Below are 16,355 nucleotides of genomic sequence, written 5' to 3' on the forward strand. Positions count from 1 at the left end.
GTTACAGCTGTTCAGCTCTCACCTGTCACTGTGACACTTGTTAGGGGTAGAGCCAATTTATATAGAGCCAACTACATAGTTTAAAAACTGCCCCGCCAAAAAACACTTTTATGACTCCAGCTCACTGCCTGACATTGCAGCAGGGATCCAGCACTGAACTTGGCCAGCACTTTAATTCTGGTAAGCCTTTAACAATGCTATACAGTAAATTTGCTGTGTGTACATATTTTAAGGGGTGGTTCCATAAGATTAGATATTGTACCAAATTTCCATTGTGGTTAAATGTACTAGTATTACAAGGTATCATATAAAAGTATCAATGCCATGAAGGTATTCGGGTATTCAAAGGTATATTTGTACACATATTAAGTCATATGTGTAGTGAAGTGTAATGTTGTGCACAAAGCTAAAAGACTAGTGTGAAAAATAAGGATTAGCATAAATAAAATTCAAGTAAAAGAAAATATAAATATATGTAAAAAATGAATAGGCCTATGTCACATGTGCAAAAATAATTCAAGGATTCAAAGGTATATTTGTACACATATTAAGTAATATGTGTAGTGAAGTATAATGTGGTGCACGTCTAAGGTGTGAAAAGACTAGTGTGAAAAATAAGGATTAGAAAAAAATGATATTCAAGTAAAAAGATGATAAATAAAACAAAAAACAAAGTATTACGTTGTATGCTTTCTGTTCTGATTTATGAAATGATTATTCTTCTGAAATTGTAGGATCTTACTTAATGGTCATCTCTTGGTAATGTGAGTTTATTTACATTACAATAGAAAAAAAACAATTACTGGTAGCTGGTTTCTCTTTTCCAAAAACATTTTAGAAGTCCCTTGTCATTTCTTTTTTTCACTTGCAAATCCCATTGGGACTCTCTTATACTTTTCTATGTAAGTGAATATAGCCCTACACCACCCTGGGGCAATGAGTGGGGGCTGATATGTTACAGCTGCATCAGCAGCCGTAGCTCAGAAGCAGTTGTGATGTGAATTCCAACGAACTTCAGATTTGGAGGGAAATAATGTAATACAATGACGTCTGTCCCATGTGTCAGTCGTTTCAGTCAGTATTAAGAGTCATTCATTCATTCTACAGAGCTTGTTCATAATGTCAGCTATGAGAGGGACAACCAGCAGATAGAGATAAAGACAGAGGGAGAGAGAGAGAGAGAGAGAGAGAGAGAGAGAGAGAGAGAGAGGGAGGAAGTCATATCCAGAGGGTGTGGGGAGAGAAAGAGTGAATGAAAGTTGGAGATTGGAGAAGAGACAGGGAGAGAAGTGTTTAGTTTCTGTTCTCACTTAATGAAACATCTGAAGACTCACGTCAAGGCTTTAAGTCAGACTGTTTAACGTGGACATACAGCACACCGAGGTGGTCTGGAGGTTATAACAATGGATACTGTTATAGCAGCATGGGTTGCATTATGCTCCCTTTTCACTATTGAACACATGAAAACTGTACGACAGAAGGAGGTAAGATGCAGACTTAATTTTGTATTTTTTATTATAGGGTTGTTTCAACAGGATGTGTTGTCTCATATTTTCATTCAGTGTTTGAGAATAATGTGACTTCATTCTGAATTAAATTTAGTCATATATTTTCTGCTTAGTCACTTTGATAATCGTAAAAGAAATAAAGTTGGGTAATGTGATTTCATTCTAAATTTAATTTTGTCATATATTTTCTGATTAGTCACCTTAAGAACTGTAAAAAAAATAATAATGTTGGGTAATGTGATTTCATTCTAAAATAAATTTAGTTATATATTTTCTGCTTAGTCACATTAATAACTGTATAAAAAATAAAGTTGGGTAATGTGATTTCATTCTAAATTAAATGTATATATTTTCTGTTTATTTACCTTAACTTATTAAAAATAATGTTGGGAGGGGAGAAAATAAGATGTGGTATATTTCTTTTGGTATCTGGGCATATGTATTTTGTAAAAGCAACCTCTAGCATAATGAAAACGGAAACCACTTTGATTAACTAATATAGTTCTGGGTGGCTTTCTGTCTTTATCACACAGTAACTGCATCTAGATCTGTTTCCCAGCTAATCAGCTGTAGTCTACGTCTTTCAGGGCTGCATGCAGTCTCCCTCTGCTCATGCACACTGTCATTTGGACAACATATCAACTAAACAAATGATGACAACATCCTCAGAGCTGGGAAAATTACCAAGCACTATCTTAGAGGCCACTGAACTTTGAAACATTGGCCTTAGAGATGCGAAAGTATGAGAGTCAAGAAGAGGAGAGCAGAGTAAGAGCAAAGTTCTGTCTCCTGTATAAGGAGAAAGCAGCAGCAGAAGGAGCATAGAAAAGAAAGAGAAGAGTGATTCAATCATGCAAGCGCTCCCTAATGACTACTGAAATGTTGGTTTGTGTGATGAACTGCCCGAGGGAGTTGCACTCAGTCCCTGGCTGTCATGTTTTTCCTTGAGTTTGCCCAGCTGGCCCCCAGAATACCATACATTACAGCTGTGAATGAATGGCCACACTGCATAAAATGTAATGTTGATACATGGTGTGAAAAAGACAATCTTCTCAAGTGTGTGCAGAGATGTTCAGTCTCAGTGAAAGACGTTAATTGTCAGTTGGAGCCAAGCCAGGCAGGATGACAATAAAAATGCTAATATCCGAATTGTGAATGCCTCACTCAGCAGAGCTAAGATGCTTTCCTCTCTATCTCTGTCTCAGGTGTTCAGTGATCATGGCGGCCTCTAAAAGAATGACAATCACGCCGGACTGCATCTACTCCACTGTCAACAGGTTTGTATCAGAACACTTTCCCTATAGGAAATGGACATTTTCCTCACAAATTCCTCCTGAGGAATAACTAACACGGTTCAGGTTGCCCTTTACTCATCGCATCCATTAAAGAAAAGGTCTTTCAACTTAGCCTTCCCATTTCCTCCTGTTTATTTATTAAATCATAACAGTTTGATGAAACGGGCTCCGGTCCAAGTATGTGTTTATTTGGCGAGGCCGATGAGAAGAAGATGCTCGGTCATAGGCTTGTCCTCTGGCATTTACTCTCAGGCTGAATTTTCCCACTGTCGCCAGAAAAAGACTAAGTGTCCCCAAGCTGGCAGTCTCAGTGACCGGACTGGGAAGTTCAGTACAACTCTGGTAGCAGTCAGTTACTGAGCTTTTTCTTAGTATATTGTTGCATTTATTTGATTGAATTCAGGGAATCAGTGACACAATTATCATTTAGAAAGATGTGTTTTACAGAGAACTTCTGTAAACGGTGTTTCCCAACCTTTTTTTGTCTTCTGTCGTACCCCCACAGCCCTATCAGATGAGCTCAAAAACCCATTACCAAATGTGTACATCTCCACCCGTTTCGACTGTTATCAGCTCATGAGCCATTATAAGCCTCATAGATGTGGGTCAGTAGGGGCCTGCTACACCTACTACGCCGTAAAAATGAAAGTGAAACTTAAAAGCAACCTGTTCTAACGGGTTGTAAAACTGAATGAAACATTACGTTTTAAACACAAACAAAACATGCTTGTTTAGGTTTAGGCAACAAAACCACTTAGTTAAGTTTAGGGAAAAAGGTTGTGTTTTGTCTTAAAATCACTATGTTTGCAAAGTGAAACTTAATGCTTGTGAACACAAAGACAATTACAAATTGTTGGTTTCACAGGGGACGCAAACCCCTGACCCTTTGGTGAAAGCCTTGTGTCCCATCCATCAACCTTGACCTCCACAACATGGAGTTTCACGCCGTCTATACTACAGCGCCTGACTTTTACTCCTGTCATAATTACTATGATCGCTAGAGGTCGATGCTGTCTTCTTTTATTCCATCTTTCAGTGATCACCCATGTGAGTCGATGATAAAACCTACTAGTGGGTGTAGCAGGCCACTTCTGACCCACATCTATGAGGCTTCTAACCACTGATAACACCCATGTAATGACCTGATAACAGTCGAACCGGTTGATATTTCAATGGATTTTAAAGTAGATGCTATTTAATGCCTTTAAAAAACAGATATTATAACAATATATTTTTCATACAATTGATTCAATTCAAGTTTTTTTATTGGTACAATACTTGCAGTGGCAGCAGTGAGATATTTTATCCAGTCATCCATTACCTTTAACTATCTCAATTTTTTATCCATTACTTTTAGCCTTGTTCATTTGTAACACCTAGTAAAAGTGTCTTTTCTTTGTGTGTTTAGGGTAAAGAAGGGCTGTACTGGGGAGAAAAGTGATTTCCATATTGTTTCAGTGGAAAACAAGAAAGTTGGGCACAGAAGAGAGGAGGCACCGAAACTCCCCTTCACCCAGTTAGACAACCTGAGCAACCAGAGGGAAGAATCACCCATGATGGCTCACAGGAGATCGAGCTTTGACCCTCATAGCAATGAGAACGCTCTCTTGGTTGGCAACAAGCTCCCCAGATCCAATGCAGGCAACATCAAGGACAAGATTTCTCTGTGGGAGGGGAAGGAACCCACCTGTCTACCCACTACCTCAGGTCCTTTGGGACAGTGCACCAGCATAAAAAGGACAGAATCCCTTCCAAAAAACAGCAAAACTTCTGATGAGCAGAGTGCAGAGAGTTGCAGGAGAGGGGCCCATAAGGAAAAGGAACATTTTGGAAAAGAGAACGTGGTAAAACTTGGGGATTCAAGGCCTCGTTCACCTGTTGAAACTGGGAAACAGCAAAGAGGGACGCTCAAAAGCAGCAAGCCCAGTGAGAACCAGAAAGAGAAGGAGGACTGCGGCAGAGTTGTCCACAAGGAAAAGCAAGATCACGAGAAAGAGAATGTAGAAAAGCTTGTGGGTTCAAGGTCTTGTTCGCCTACAGTAGCAGCGCAGCAGCAGGTGGGCACGCTGAGGAAAAGCAATGAAAGGAGAGCAGCAGAACAAAGCAGCCAGGAGAAGAGAGCTGTATTCACTCTTTTTAAAAACCTGGATGCTATGGGGGAGAACCACGGGAAAACTCCTCCAGAGCTCGGGAACTACTTCAGCCCACCGAGCAGGGACAAACAGGTGGGTCAAACTGGTGCAGTGAAAGGGAAGCAACACCAGGAGAATGTGTACATGGAGCCAGGGGAGCCCCCCATCAACCCAGTCCCCAAACCCAGACGTACCTTTGAGCATCCAGCTACCGCCCCCATCGGGAAGAGTCAGAGGAAGGAGACAGGGCAGAGGAACCTCCCCCCACTGCCCTCCATCTCCACGAAAACTTCCTCAAAACCTCCGTCTGGTGTCTACGGGAGACCCAGGGGTGAGAGAGTCAGAGACAACGTCAATAGGTACGGAGGGAACAAAAATTGAGTTTGTAACTCGTATACTAACCAGATCTAAACCAACACAATATATAGTTTTGTGGCCATAGTAACAGCAAACATTTTATAATATTTAACAAATTATTTCAATCTCTAGAAGCACATATTCATTCATTTGCATTTTTCTGTTCCCCTTGACAGGAAGTCCTTTGAGTTTGAAGACCTCGCAGGGTCAACTAGCCCGCTCTTCTGTCGCTCACCATCTCAGGAACATCACTACGAAGACATCCCAGGTCCAAACATCTATTATCCTTCCCTTTTTAAAGGATTGGTTTGACATTTGGGCAAATACAGTCATTCACTTTCTTGCCAAGAGTTAGACGAGAAGATCGATACCACACTTAATGGTTGTTTGGTGAATATGAAGCTGCAACCGGCAGCCAGTTAGCTTAGCTTAGCATAAAGACTTGAGTTCTTAAGGGGGTTTATGTGCTTCTTGGCTGGGTGCAGTGCTTTCCTGAGTCTCTCCTGGTTGTCAGATTTTTTTAACTTTTGGACAGAGCCAGGCTAGCTGTTTCCCCTGGTTCCAGTCTTTGTGCTAAGCTAAGCTAACTGTCTACCGACTGTAGCCTCATATTTCTCGGCCAGATATGAGAGTGCTATTGATCTTCTCATCTAACTCTTGGCAAAAAACGGAATAAGAGTATTTCCCAAATTGTCGAATTATTCCCTTAAATTCCAACTTATGTCCACATGAATTTAATGTTTCTGACGTTTTTCCGCTCCTTCATGAGCAACATTCTGCAGAAAACTATTAATAGGCCATGTTTTATGACACAGATGCGGTCACATTTACAGATATTGGGTATTAGGCCTACTACTGGCAGCTTCAGCCTAAAAATATCAGAATATTCTTCAGAATCCCGTATTGTATATGAACCTTGAGACTTCATAAAAACGTCTATAAACATGTGTTGAACATTGCCATCTTTGGTCTCCCTGCAGACTCGACTAAAGAGAACCCATATGAGGACATAGAGTTGGAGAGTCAGTGTTCCCAGCAGTCTTTGCCCTCCTCTCCCGGCGCCGACACTACCAAGGTTCCTGCAATACTTAAGCCAAGCATAATACTTTACAGTGACACCGCGAAAATGTATTAAATGATTGTTTTGTCTATAGACCTCGAGGCCCGGCTTCTTCAGGCAGAATTCAGGCAGGAGCTTTAAGCTGCTGGATCTGCGGAGAACCAACCAGTCGCCCCAGAGCACCAGCAGCGGGGGGGTTTCATCTCCACCCCGACTCAGCCCTCCCTCCACTCCCCCTGGGCCTGAACACACTTCCTGGCTGCCCGGGGATCCCTACAGCCGCACCTGCCGCAGGATACCAACGGTGTGCACATTATAAAGCTGTATATGTAGATTCTTATCCAGAAACCCTGAACTAGAGTCAACGTTTTATTAGCAACCCTAATACTTACCATATTACTTATAGATTAAGTTCAGCTTTAAAGTTCCCATATTATAAAAAAGTGAGATTTTCATGTTTTTTTTATTATATATTATATATATTATATGTATTTTTATTATATATTTATTATATATATAAATACTGTGAAAATATCGAAATGTTCAATCCACAGGGAAATACACACAGCCCGTATTCAGAAACTCTGCATTTGAAACAAGCTGTCAGGATTTCTGTCCATTTGTGATGTAACAAATATACAATATTTAGACCCTTTACACAGATTTAAACGTAAACAATCTAAATGTGTTCCAGTTTATTCCTGGTTGCAGTGTATGTGAATGTAATCAGCTGACAGGAAGTACACATGGACCCAAGCTGTTGCCTAGCAACACAATTCTGTTGCAATTTCGTCGCAATTCCGTCGAAATGCGCTAAAACAGAGCGCTTAAGACAGAGGGTAAATACAGGCATATTCAGGCCGACAGTATGAGGAAAATAGAGTTGGTTGTTTTTTACATTATAGCACGTAAACATGTTCTAGTAGAAACACAAAATACAAGTATGATCCTGAAAATGAGCATGATATGGGACCTTTAATTGAAATCAAGTGTGCTGCCAGGTTCCACTGTAGGTACCAAAATATTATGAATTGGTGTTTTGTCCTCATCCTTGAGGAAAGATATCATGCTGTAGTATTTCTTCACACTGAGTCAGAGCTTTCTCCCAACAGGTTGTGCTAAGAATCAACAGCATCTTTGAGGCTCGGATTGGGAAGAAACACCTACGAAGGATCTATCATTACGCCGAGACAAGCTCAGGGAGAGGTGATGATGTTGAAATTAAACTTTATGCTATGTGTTTTCTAATGCCAACACTGTAAATGTGGAGTTTTGGCTCAAGAGACATGACTTTTATTTGCAGTAACAGATGAGAACAGCGACTCCGAGAGTGAAGTTGAAGAAAGAGTTAAAGGTAGATTACAGAAAACCTCTTTTAGTCTTTTTTTTTTTACATTTTTTGACATCTTCAGTTTATAATCATCTTACTTTCCTTGTTTCTAGCTCATCGTCAGCGTCTCGTGTCAGTCCAGTCCATACTGAGCCAGCCGAGCCGGGCCCACTACAATGGTACCAGCACCAGAAACAGCTCTCTGGAACAGGAGCTCCACCAGCGGCTTCTCTTTGAATATTTCCTAGTGGTGTCGCTGCAGAAGTCGAAGGCTGGTGCCCGCTATCTGCCGGAGGTCACGCAGCAGTTCCCCCTGAAGGTCAGGAGCAAAAGAGTGCTTTAATCTTTGTTTGCTTTTCGTGGTAATTTTTGTTTTAAAGGGGCAAACCACAGATTTGACACATTAAGTTCATAACTCTACTACTCAGGAAATGTAGGATCCAGTCTTCTGCTTTTGGACTCACATTAGGGACTAAAATTCTGCTGCATTGACTCTATATGTCTCTTGTGAGTTCACAAACATCGTGGAAGTGCAATACTAAACTCCCTGAAGTAGCCCTTAAACTTTTGAGACCAAATGCCTCAAAACAGAAATGTACATCTTTTACTCCAGACAGACAAAAGTCAACATTTAAAGCAATTCAAAGTATGTGACTGATCCCAAGTCTCCCAGACAAGATGCTGTGAATGCAAAAAGCTGAACTAGCAAGAGAGGAGCTTTAAACCAGGATTTATTTTCTTCATCTGGCAGCATTTCATCTATCCTAATTCAAATCTGTAAACTTATACTTGTTAATAAGAACATGCAAACATTTACCTATTGATTATGGATAAAAATGCAGGAAATAGTGATGGAAATGGAAATTAAAGGAACAGTATGTAACATTTCGGGGGATCTATTAGCAGAAATGGAATATAATGTTTTCATTAGTGTATAATCAACTGAAACTAAGAATCGTTGTGTTTTCGTTAGCTTTGAATGTGCCCTTCATATCTACATAGGGAGCGGGTCCCCTTCACAGAGTCCGCCATGTTTCTACAGTAGGGCCACTGTAGTTCTGAAACACGCTTGTGAAACTGCGGTAACATGAGCCGCAGTGAGCAAAGCCGTGGTATTGCCAGCCGCCGTCTGACTTCCGTTGCCCCTAAAGTATTTGTTATTATGGTAAGGATGGCCTCTGAACGAGGTGAATGGCGTTACCACGGTTTTGCAATCGTTGGCTCACGTTACCGCAGTTTTGGAAAGGGAGGAGTGAGCGGAGGGGTACTCAGTTGGTTGCAATCTGCAACCACACCACTATATGCTGCCAAACCCTACAGACTGTACCTTTAAGTTAATGAAAATGCATGAAAGTAGCAAAAATTAACTTCTAACTTTCTTTTGGTTGCAGCTGGAGCGGAGCTTCAAGTTCATGAGGGAGACGGAGGATCAGCTGAGGATCATTCCTCAGTTCTGTTTCCCTGATTCAAAAGACTGGGAGCCGGTGGAGAACTACCCAAGGTGAGTGTAAAAAAAAAAAATTGCCTTCTAGCTACTGTTTATGAAATTGCACATAAATTAAAGATAATTGAAATGGTCAAAATAAGAGGGGTTTCTCTCCCATAGCAACTCAATATTAGACACTGAGAATTCGACTCTTATAACCACTAGAAGACTTGCTGATATACATGACTGGACTGATGATTAATGTCAGTTTGTATGTATGTAATATACAATGAACATTTTTTTTTGTTGTGGTTCCTCCCTCACAGTGAGATGTTCTCCTTTGTTTTGACTGGAGAGGATGGGAGCAGGAGGTTCGGTTACTGCCGGCGTTTACTGGTAAATACAAATGAGTAGAATAAATAAGTGCACTGCTACTGAACAGGAAGTGGCTAAATACCACGATGACGGCTGAGTAAATAACTGTGCCAAAATAGTCGGCGTGCCTGTGGGAAAATAGTCCATCTGAGAGTCTGGGAGGAAGTGTGTGTGAGTGTGTGTATGTGTGTGCGTTTGCATATTTTCTGTCTATGCGTTTCAGTGCCGTTGATGTTCATATTAATATGTTTTCATGTTTCAAGCTTTTATATGACCTCTGTCATGTGGAAACCATGCAACTCTTTGGGACAGATTGTCCTTTATGACTTTTTGACTTGTAAAATACTTTAAAAACCCTGTTGTTAATTCAAAAAACACATGACTGTTAAACTGAATTACTAGAGTTACGAAAAGGTCAATGTTTTGGAGATTTTCACTCAACAGCTGCAGCAAGTAAACTTCCATCCTTTCTTTTCAGCCCAGTGGAAAAGGTAAACGTCTACCAGAGGTCTACTGCATTGTCAGTCACCTCGGTTGTTTCAACCTGTTCTCCAAGGTAAAGCCCTCCCCTGCCCTATGATTATATTTTGACATAAAAGTAATAAAGCAAATTTATAAGGTGTGTGTGTGTGTGTGTGTGTGTGTGTGTGTGTGTGCTGTAGGTGCTGGATGAGGTGGAGAGGCGGAGGGCTTTGTCTCCGGCCCTCGTGCAGCCTTTTATGAGAGCCATCATGGAGGCTCAGTTTCCAGCTCCAGGCAGAACCATCACCATAAAAACGTTCCTCCCCGGCTCCGGCACCGAGGTGAGTGACACCGGAGGCTCCAGAAATGTTGAAATTAAAGAGGACATTTTATCTTTTTCCCTTTCTTTTAGTGTGTTATATAGTTTTTTGTGCATGTAAAAAGTCTGCAAAGTTACAAAGCCCAAAGTCTACGCCGAAGGGAGTTACTCTCCCCCAAAGAAACACTGCTCCTGAACTGCCTGAGATGCCTTGCTTAAAGTCCCGCCTTTTCTTCCGTAACGTGGTGATGTCACCAAGTAACATATTTGCATAATACCTACCTAGCGGCTAGTTTGGCACGCCCCCCTAAAACAAAGCTAGTTAGAGCAAAGCTGGAGCGGAGTCCGAAGAGTTTGGTTTGGTTGACCAATCACAACAGAGTGAGCCAGCTGACTAATCAGAGCAGACTGGGCTTTTCGGGAGGGACAGGACCTCAAACAGAGCGTTTCAGACAGAGGGTAAAAAGAGGTGCTGCAGCACAGCCAGTATGAGAAAAATAAAGCATGTAAACATGTTCGAGTAGAAACTCAAAATACAAGTATGCACCTGAAAATAAGCATAATAGGTTCTCTTTAAGAGTTTGATAAAAAAGAAAAGAAAATAACCTGTTTTTGAAAGATGAGGAGAGATTTAGTGATCTGCAAAAATTTAGCTGGAGTGTGTGACAAACTGTTGTCATATTTTACCAAAATGTAGAAATGTATCTCATCTAGATATGCTCCATGTAATGTTTCAACTTCTCTACTTTCTTCAAAATTAAGAACAGTTTTGGTGTGTAAAACTAGTGAAAGGTCAATCAAGGTCACAGTTTAAAACCCATAACTACAGTGTTCATGGAGTTCTATAACTATGTCTCATTCTCAGGTGATGGAGCTCTGTCGACCCTCTGACTCGCGCCTGGAGCATGTGGACTTTGAGTGTCTGTTCTCCTGTCTGAGTCTGCGCCTCCTCCTCCGGGTGCTGGGCTCTCTGCTGCTGGAGCGAAGGGTCATCTTCACCGCCGACAAACTCAGGTCGGTCCCTCCACTGGAGTTTTTTGTACAGAAATCTATATCTCCCCTCTACGTGACAGCTCATTCGATGGCTCTTAAAATATGAGGTTGCACTGACCATCCTTCCTCCACTGTTTATGTAATTAAGGAGTCGGCAGATATCAGGTTCAAGCGTCAGGGATGTTTTCATTATGAAGTTATAAGAAACACGGGTGGTCCAGACCCTCACTTTTAAAATACATTTAAGGCAGCCCCAGTTTTATTCAGGGAACATGCCAGAGGGATATTCTGAGGCTGTTGAGTTGTTGTTGTGCTGCTGGGGCCAGATTGTTTGTTCTGAAGTAGTGGAATGCTAAGTTGAGTTACGTAAATGAAAGAAGTATGCAGCTTTGCTTTCCTCTCTGGGAACTGTTGTTACTGTTGGGAATAGTCACAGGGATTAGATTATTTTAGACCAAAGCACCCTCATGTGGTGAGAACGAGTAAGTTACTCACTTTCTGCATCTTTCTCTGCCTCTCTGTCAAACTCTCATCCAGAAAAAAAACTCAATTATATCAGCTTTAAAAATGTGATTACCTCCTCCTCTCATTCCACTCTCCTTGCAGTACTCTGTCCCAGTGCTGCCATGCTGTCGTGGCGCTGCTTTACCCCTTTGTGTGGCAGCACACTTACATCCCCGTGCTGCCCTCGGCCATGCTCGACATCGTCTGCACTCCGACCCCGTTCATCGTTGGCCTGCTGTCCAGCTCCCTGCCTCAGCTCACCGAGCTGCCCCTGGAGGAGGTCAGAGAGGCACTTATGAAGTGAAACTTGAGTCATCTAAAGAAAAAGTGACTTATTTGCAGCTGTGAACAGATTTATCACATCAATACAATAATAATTCAATAATCTCGGCTTTCTGTGCACAGGTTCTGGTTGTGGATCTTGGAAACAGTCGGTTTCTCAGACAGGTAGGCCATGCGTTGAATCTTATTTATGTGTGTTTTTATGTCTCTGCATGATCCGTATGGATGTGGAACAAATTATTTCATCCTTAACATACCTACAAATTAGTTTTCTATCCTGATTTGTCACATTTAGTTGGACGATGAGGACTCCATCCTGCCGTCTAAGCTCCAGTCAGCCCTGGAGAACGTTCTGGAGAGGAGAAGAGAGCTCGCTAATGAGAGAGGAGGAGACACACCCGGTGGTGAGATATAACAAGGACTGAAACTGAAAACTAGCCATGTAGAAGCCATTTAAAGGAACAGTGTGTAGCATTTAGGGGGAATAAGTATGTTTTCTTTAGTGTATAATCACCTGAAATAAGAATAGTTGTGTTTTTGTTGCCTTACAAAGAGCCGTTTATATCTACACAGGGAGCGGGTCCTCTTCACGGAGCCGACCGCCATGTTTCTACAGTAGCCCAGAACGGACAAACCAAACACTGGCTCTAGATAGACCATTTTCAGTTTCATGTTTTCATGTCGGCCACTGTAGTTGAAGTTTCAGTTGGTAGCAATCTGCAACCTCACCGCTAGATGTCGCCAAATCCTACACACTGCACCTTTAATTTTACAACTGAGCAAGTTCACATTCCAATGTTTATCCTATTCTCTTCAGATTCTGGCCATCTCAGCACCGTTGTGTCCGAGGCCTTCATTCGTTTCTTCGTGGAGCTGGTAGGCCACTATCCACTCTTCATCACCGGCGAACGGGAAGACGGCTACTCCTCCTCCTCCTCCTCCCCGGTCCCCTGCTCCTTCCAGCGCGAGGGTTTCCGTAAAGCGATCCCGTCTAAGACCATGCGTCGCTTCCTGGAGGTCTTCATGGAGACCCAGATGTTCGGCTGGTTCATCCAGGAGAGAGAGCTCCACAGGCAGGCTCCGAGAGGTAAAAGAGCTGCAGAGAAAAAAGAAGAGGTTTACAGACGTAGGCAAAGTTGTTGGTACCCTTCCGTTAAAGAGAGAAAAACCCACAATGGTCACTGAAATAACTTGAAACTGACAAAAGTAATAATAAATAAAAATTTACTGAAAATGAACTAATGAAAATCAGACATTGTTTTTGAATTATGGTTCAACAGAATCATTTTAAAAAACAAACTAATGAAACTGACCTGGACAAAAAATTATGGTACCCCTAGAAAAGATGTAAAATAATGTGACCATAGGGACATATTAAACTAAGGTGTGTCCTGTAAATAGCATCACAGGTATCTTCAAACTTGTAATCAGTCAGTCTGCCTATTTAAAGGGTCAAAAGTAGTCACTGTGCTGTTTGGTATCATGGTGTGTACCACACTGAACATGGACCACAGAAAGCTAAGGAGAGAGTTGTCTCAGGAGATCAGAAAGAACATTATAGACCTTCATGTTAAAGGTAAAGGCTATAAGACCATTTCCAAGCAGCTTGATGTTCCTTTGACTACAGCTGCACATATTATTCAGAAGTTTAAGGTCCATGGGACTGTAGCCAACCTCTCTGGACGTGGCAGCAAGAGGAAAATTGATGACATATTGAAGAGACGGATAATACGAATGGTAACCAAAGAGCCCAGAACAACTTCCAAAGAGATTAGAGGTGAACTCCAAGGTCAAGGTACATCAGTGTCAGATCACACCATCAGTCACTGTTTGAGCCAAAGTGGACTTAATGGAAGACAACCGAGGAGGACACCAAATCATAAAAAAGCGAGACTGGAATTTTCCAAAATGCATATTGACAAGCCACAAAGCTTCTGGGAGAATGTCCTTTGGACAGATGAGACAAAACTGGAGCTTTTTGGCAAGTCACATCAGCTCTATGTTCACAGATGCAAAAATGAAGCATCCAAAGAAAAGAACACTGTACCTAATGTGAAACATGGAGGAGGCGCGGTTATGTTATGGGGCTGCTTTGTTGCATCTGGCACAGGGTGTCTTGAATCTGTGCAGGGTGCAATGAAATCTCAAGACTATCAAGGCATTCTGGAGCGAAATGTGCTGCCCAGTGTCAGAAAGCTTGGTCTCAGTTGCAGGTCATGGGTCCTCAAACACGATAATGACCCAAAACACAGCTAAAAACACCCAAGAATGGCTAAGAACAAAACATTGGACTATTCTGAAGTGGCCTTCTATGAGCCCTGATCTAAATCCTATTGAACATCTGTGGAAGGAGCTGAAACATGCAGTCTGGAGAAGGCACCCTTCAAACCTGAGACAGCTGGAGCAGTTTGCTCACGAGGAGTGGGCCAACATACCTGTGGTCAGGTGCAGAAGTCTCATTGAGAGTTACAGAAATCACTTGATTGCAGTGATTGCCTCAAAAGGTTGTGCAACAAAATATTAAGTTAAGGGTACCATCATTTTTGTCTAGGCCAGTTTCATTAGTTTGTTTTTTTAAATGATTCTGCTGAACCATAATTCAAAAACAATATCTGATTTTCATTAGTTCATTTTCAGTGAATTTTTATTTATTATTACTTTTGTCAGTTTCAAGTTATTTCAGTGACCATTGTTGGTTTTTCTTTCTTTAACGGAAGGGTACCAACGATTTTGCCTACGTCTGTAACTGTTGAGAGATGATCCAGTGATTCATGATTCTTTCTCTTTCATCAGGACTGTTTGAAGTGAGGGTGCAGGAGTATCTAGACTCCATCCACGAGAATGAACACCGGAGGGTTAACAGGTTTCTCAAAGGCTTGGGTAAGGTTGTCTTTCTTTGTTATAGTGAAACAAGCTCTGTACAAACAATCTCATTCTCACCTTAAACCACTCTTGTTCCCTTCTTCCCTCCAGGGAACAAAATGAAGTTTCTTTCCAAGAAATAATGCCACGACAACTGCACAAAAAGAGACACAAAGTAAAAAAGAAGAAGCACTGAAACAAGGAAAAGACTTGCAGAAATCTGACAAAAGAAATGATCATTTGAGCACTTTTCCAGATCGTTCACGCCATCCTCATCTGTGTCAATGTGTGGGACTTTTGCTCAAAGGCTCATGATAGACACGGGGAAGCTCCGGTGAAAATCCTGCTGTATTTCACATGAATAAAGAAATTTGGGATTGTAGACTCACAGAGATATTTAAGAAGTTCATCGTTGTTTTTTTCTTTTAAATTATATTCTTCAGGCATGAGCACAAATGTATAAAAATAATATTGGTCCTAGGTATATTGCTGTAAGATACATATGGTTGGTAAATTAAAGGTAAAACCTGAATAGATTAGTATGGAATGCTTCTATATAGGGCACAAGGGGTCACTGAATGGTTCGATGAGTATAAAAATGATGTATTATGGTAGTCAGTCACCCTTTGTATGCACTGTAACTTGACTGTAAAGTTCACAGTCATAGTATTCTCTGAATCCACTAGGGGGCAGTAGTATATTTTCTGTGATTGGATGATCTTGACACTGTCAGTGACTGACCAGAAAATGACACAGACCTGCTTTCCCACTCTGTAATGCTTAAATGTTTCTTTTATAACTGTGACAACATCACAAGTAAATAAATATTATAAAACAAATACATCTGATTGTTGTTTTGAACTCGCAGTTATTGTCTTGATGTTGTCATGTTTTTTCCACGTTGAAACAAATGTCTCATATAATCATTGCATTACATGTTTAGAGTTTGGATGTCAGCATTGTAAACTTTGTAAGTCTCTCCCCCCGCCCCCACACATCCTCCAGTTTGTAGATTACGAATGACGAAATTAATTTCTGGTGAAAACAAACTGTATCCAACGACGCTGTGCACATTTGAAAATGATTGAGTGTTTGTCACACACTGGAAAATCCTGAGCAGAAAATCAAAGCTAAGTAAATTGTGTTCACTCAGCATTTGTGTGCCAGTTTTACACAGTGAGTAATCCACATACCACCCATTTGCTAACCATTCACTGCTGTGTTTGTGTGTTCGAAGTTATTCTGCCTTTTTACTACAAAGAGCCTCGCTTCAGAGTTGGTGGCAGCTTTACTATTTTAGTCTCTGAGTCATGGAAACAAAGCGGATCTTTAGCCCACGAAGAGGAAAGCACATCTTTGTCAGCATGAAAACATAACACAGGTGCAGAGCAGAGCATAGTAGTGTATTGTCTGAGGACTAGTGGGCTCAGTTCGTGCCTGCTGAGTAAGC

The 16,355-nt window shown here is 41.3% G+C and overlaps 1 protein-coding gene across 3 annotated transcripts; it reads left to right on the forward strand.

Annotated features, from left to right (window-relative positions):
• Positions 1–51: 51 nt before the first annotated feature.
• Positions 52–15,748, forward strand: LOC119482493 (DENN domain-containing protein 2A-like). 3 transcript variants are annotated; one of them, XM_037760028.1, is made up of 20 exons: positions 52–180; positions 2,714–2,785; positions 4,212–5,294; positions 5,469–5,560; positions 6,273–6,367; positions 6,447–6,656; positions 7,465–7,558; positions 7,656–7,706; positions 7,796–8,001; positions 9,074–9,183; positions 9,435–9,504; positions 9,962–10,039; positions 10,146–10,286; positions 11,130–11,278; positions 11,864–12,041; positions 12,167–12,208; positions 12,339–12,447; positions 12,861–13,130; positions 14,837–14,923; positions 15,017–15,748. In XM_037760028.1, the coding sequence occupies exons 2-20, from the start codon at positions 2,727–2,729 to the stop codon at positions 15,046–15,048; spliced, it is 3,156 nt and encodes a 1,051-aa protein (XP_037615956.1). In that variant the 5' UTR covers positions 52–180; positions 2,714–2,726; the 3' UTR covers positions 15,049–15,748. The 3 variants fall into 3 exon arrangements, with proteins under 3 accessions (XP_037615956.1, XP_037615957.1, XP_037615955.1); XM_037760029.1 differs by lacking the exon at positions 52–180 and adding an exon at positions 1,138–1,484 and having other exon boundaries at positions 7,662–7,706; XM_037760027.1 differs by lacking the exon at positions 52–180 and adding an exon at positions 1,141–1,484.
• The last annotated feature ends 607 nt before the right edge of the window (positions 15,749–16,355 follow it).

Source organism: Sebastes umbrosus, chromosome 23 (assembly GCF_015220745.1).
Source record: "Sebastes umbrosus isolate fSebUmb1 chromosome 23, fSebUmb1.pri, whole genome shotgun sequence".
NCBI classification, from domain to species: domain Eukaryota; kingdom Metazoa; phylum Chordata; class Actinopteri; order Perciformes; family Sebastidae; genus Sebastes; species Sebastes umbrosus.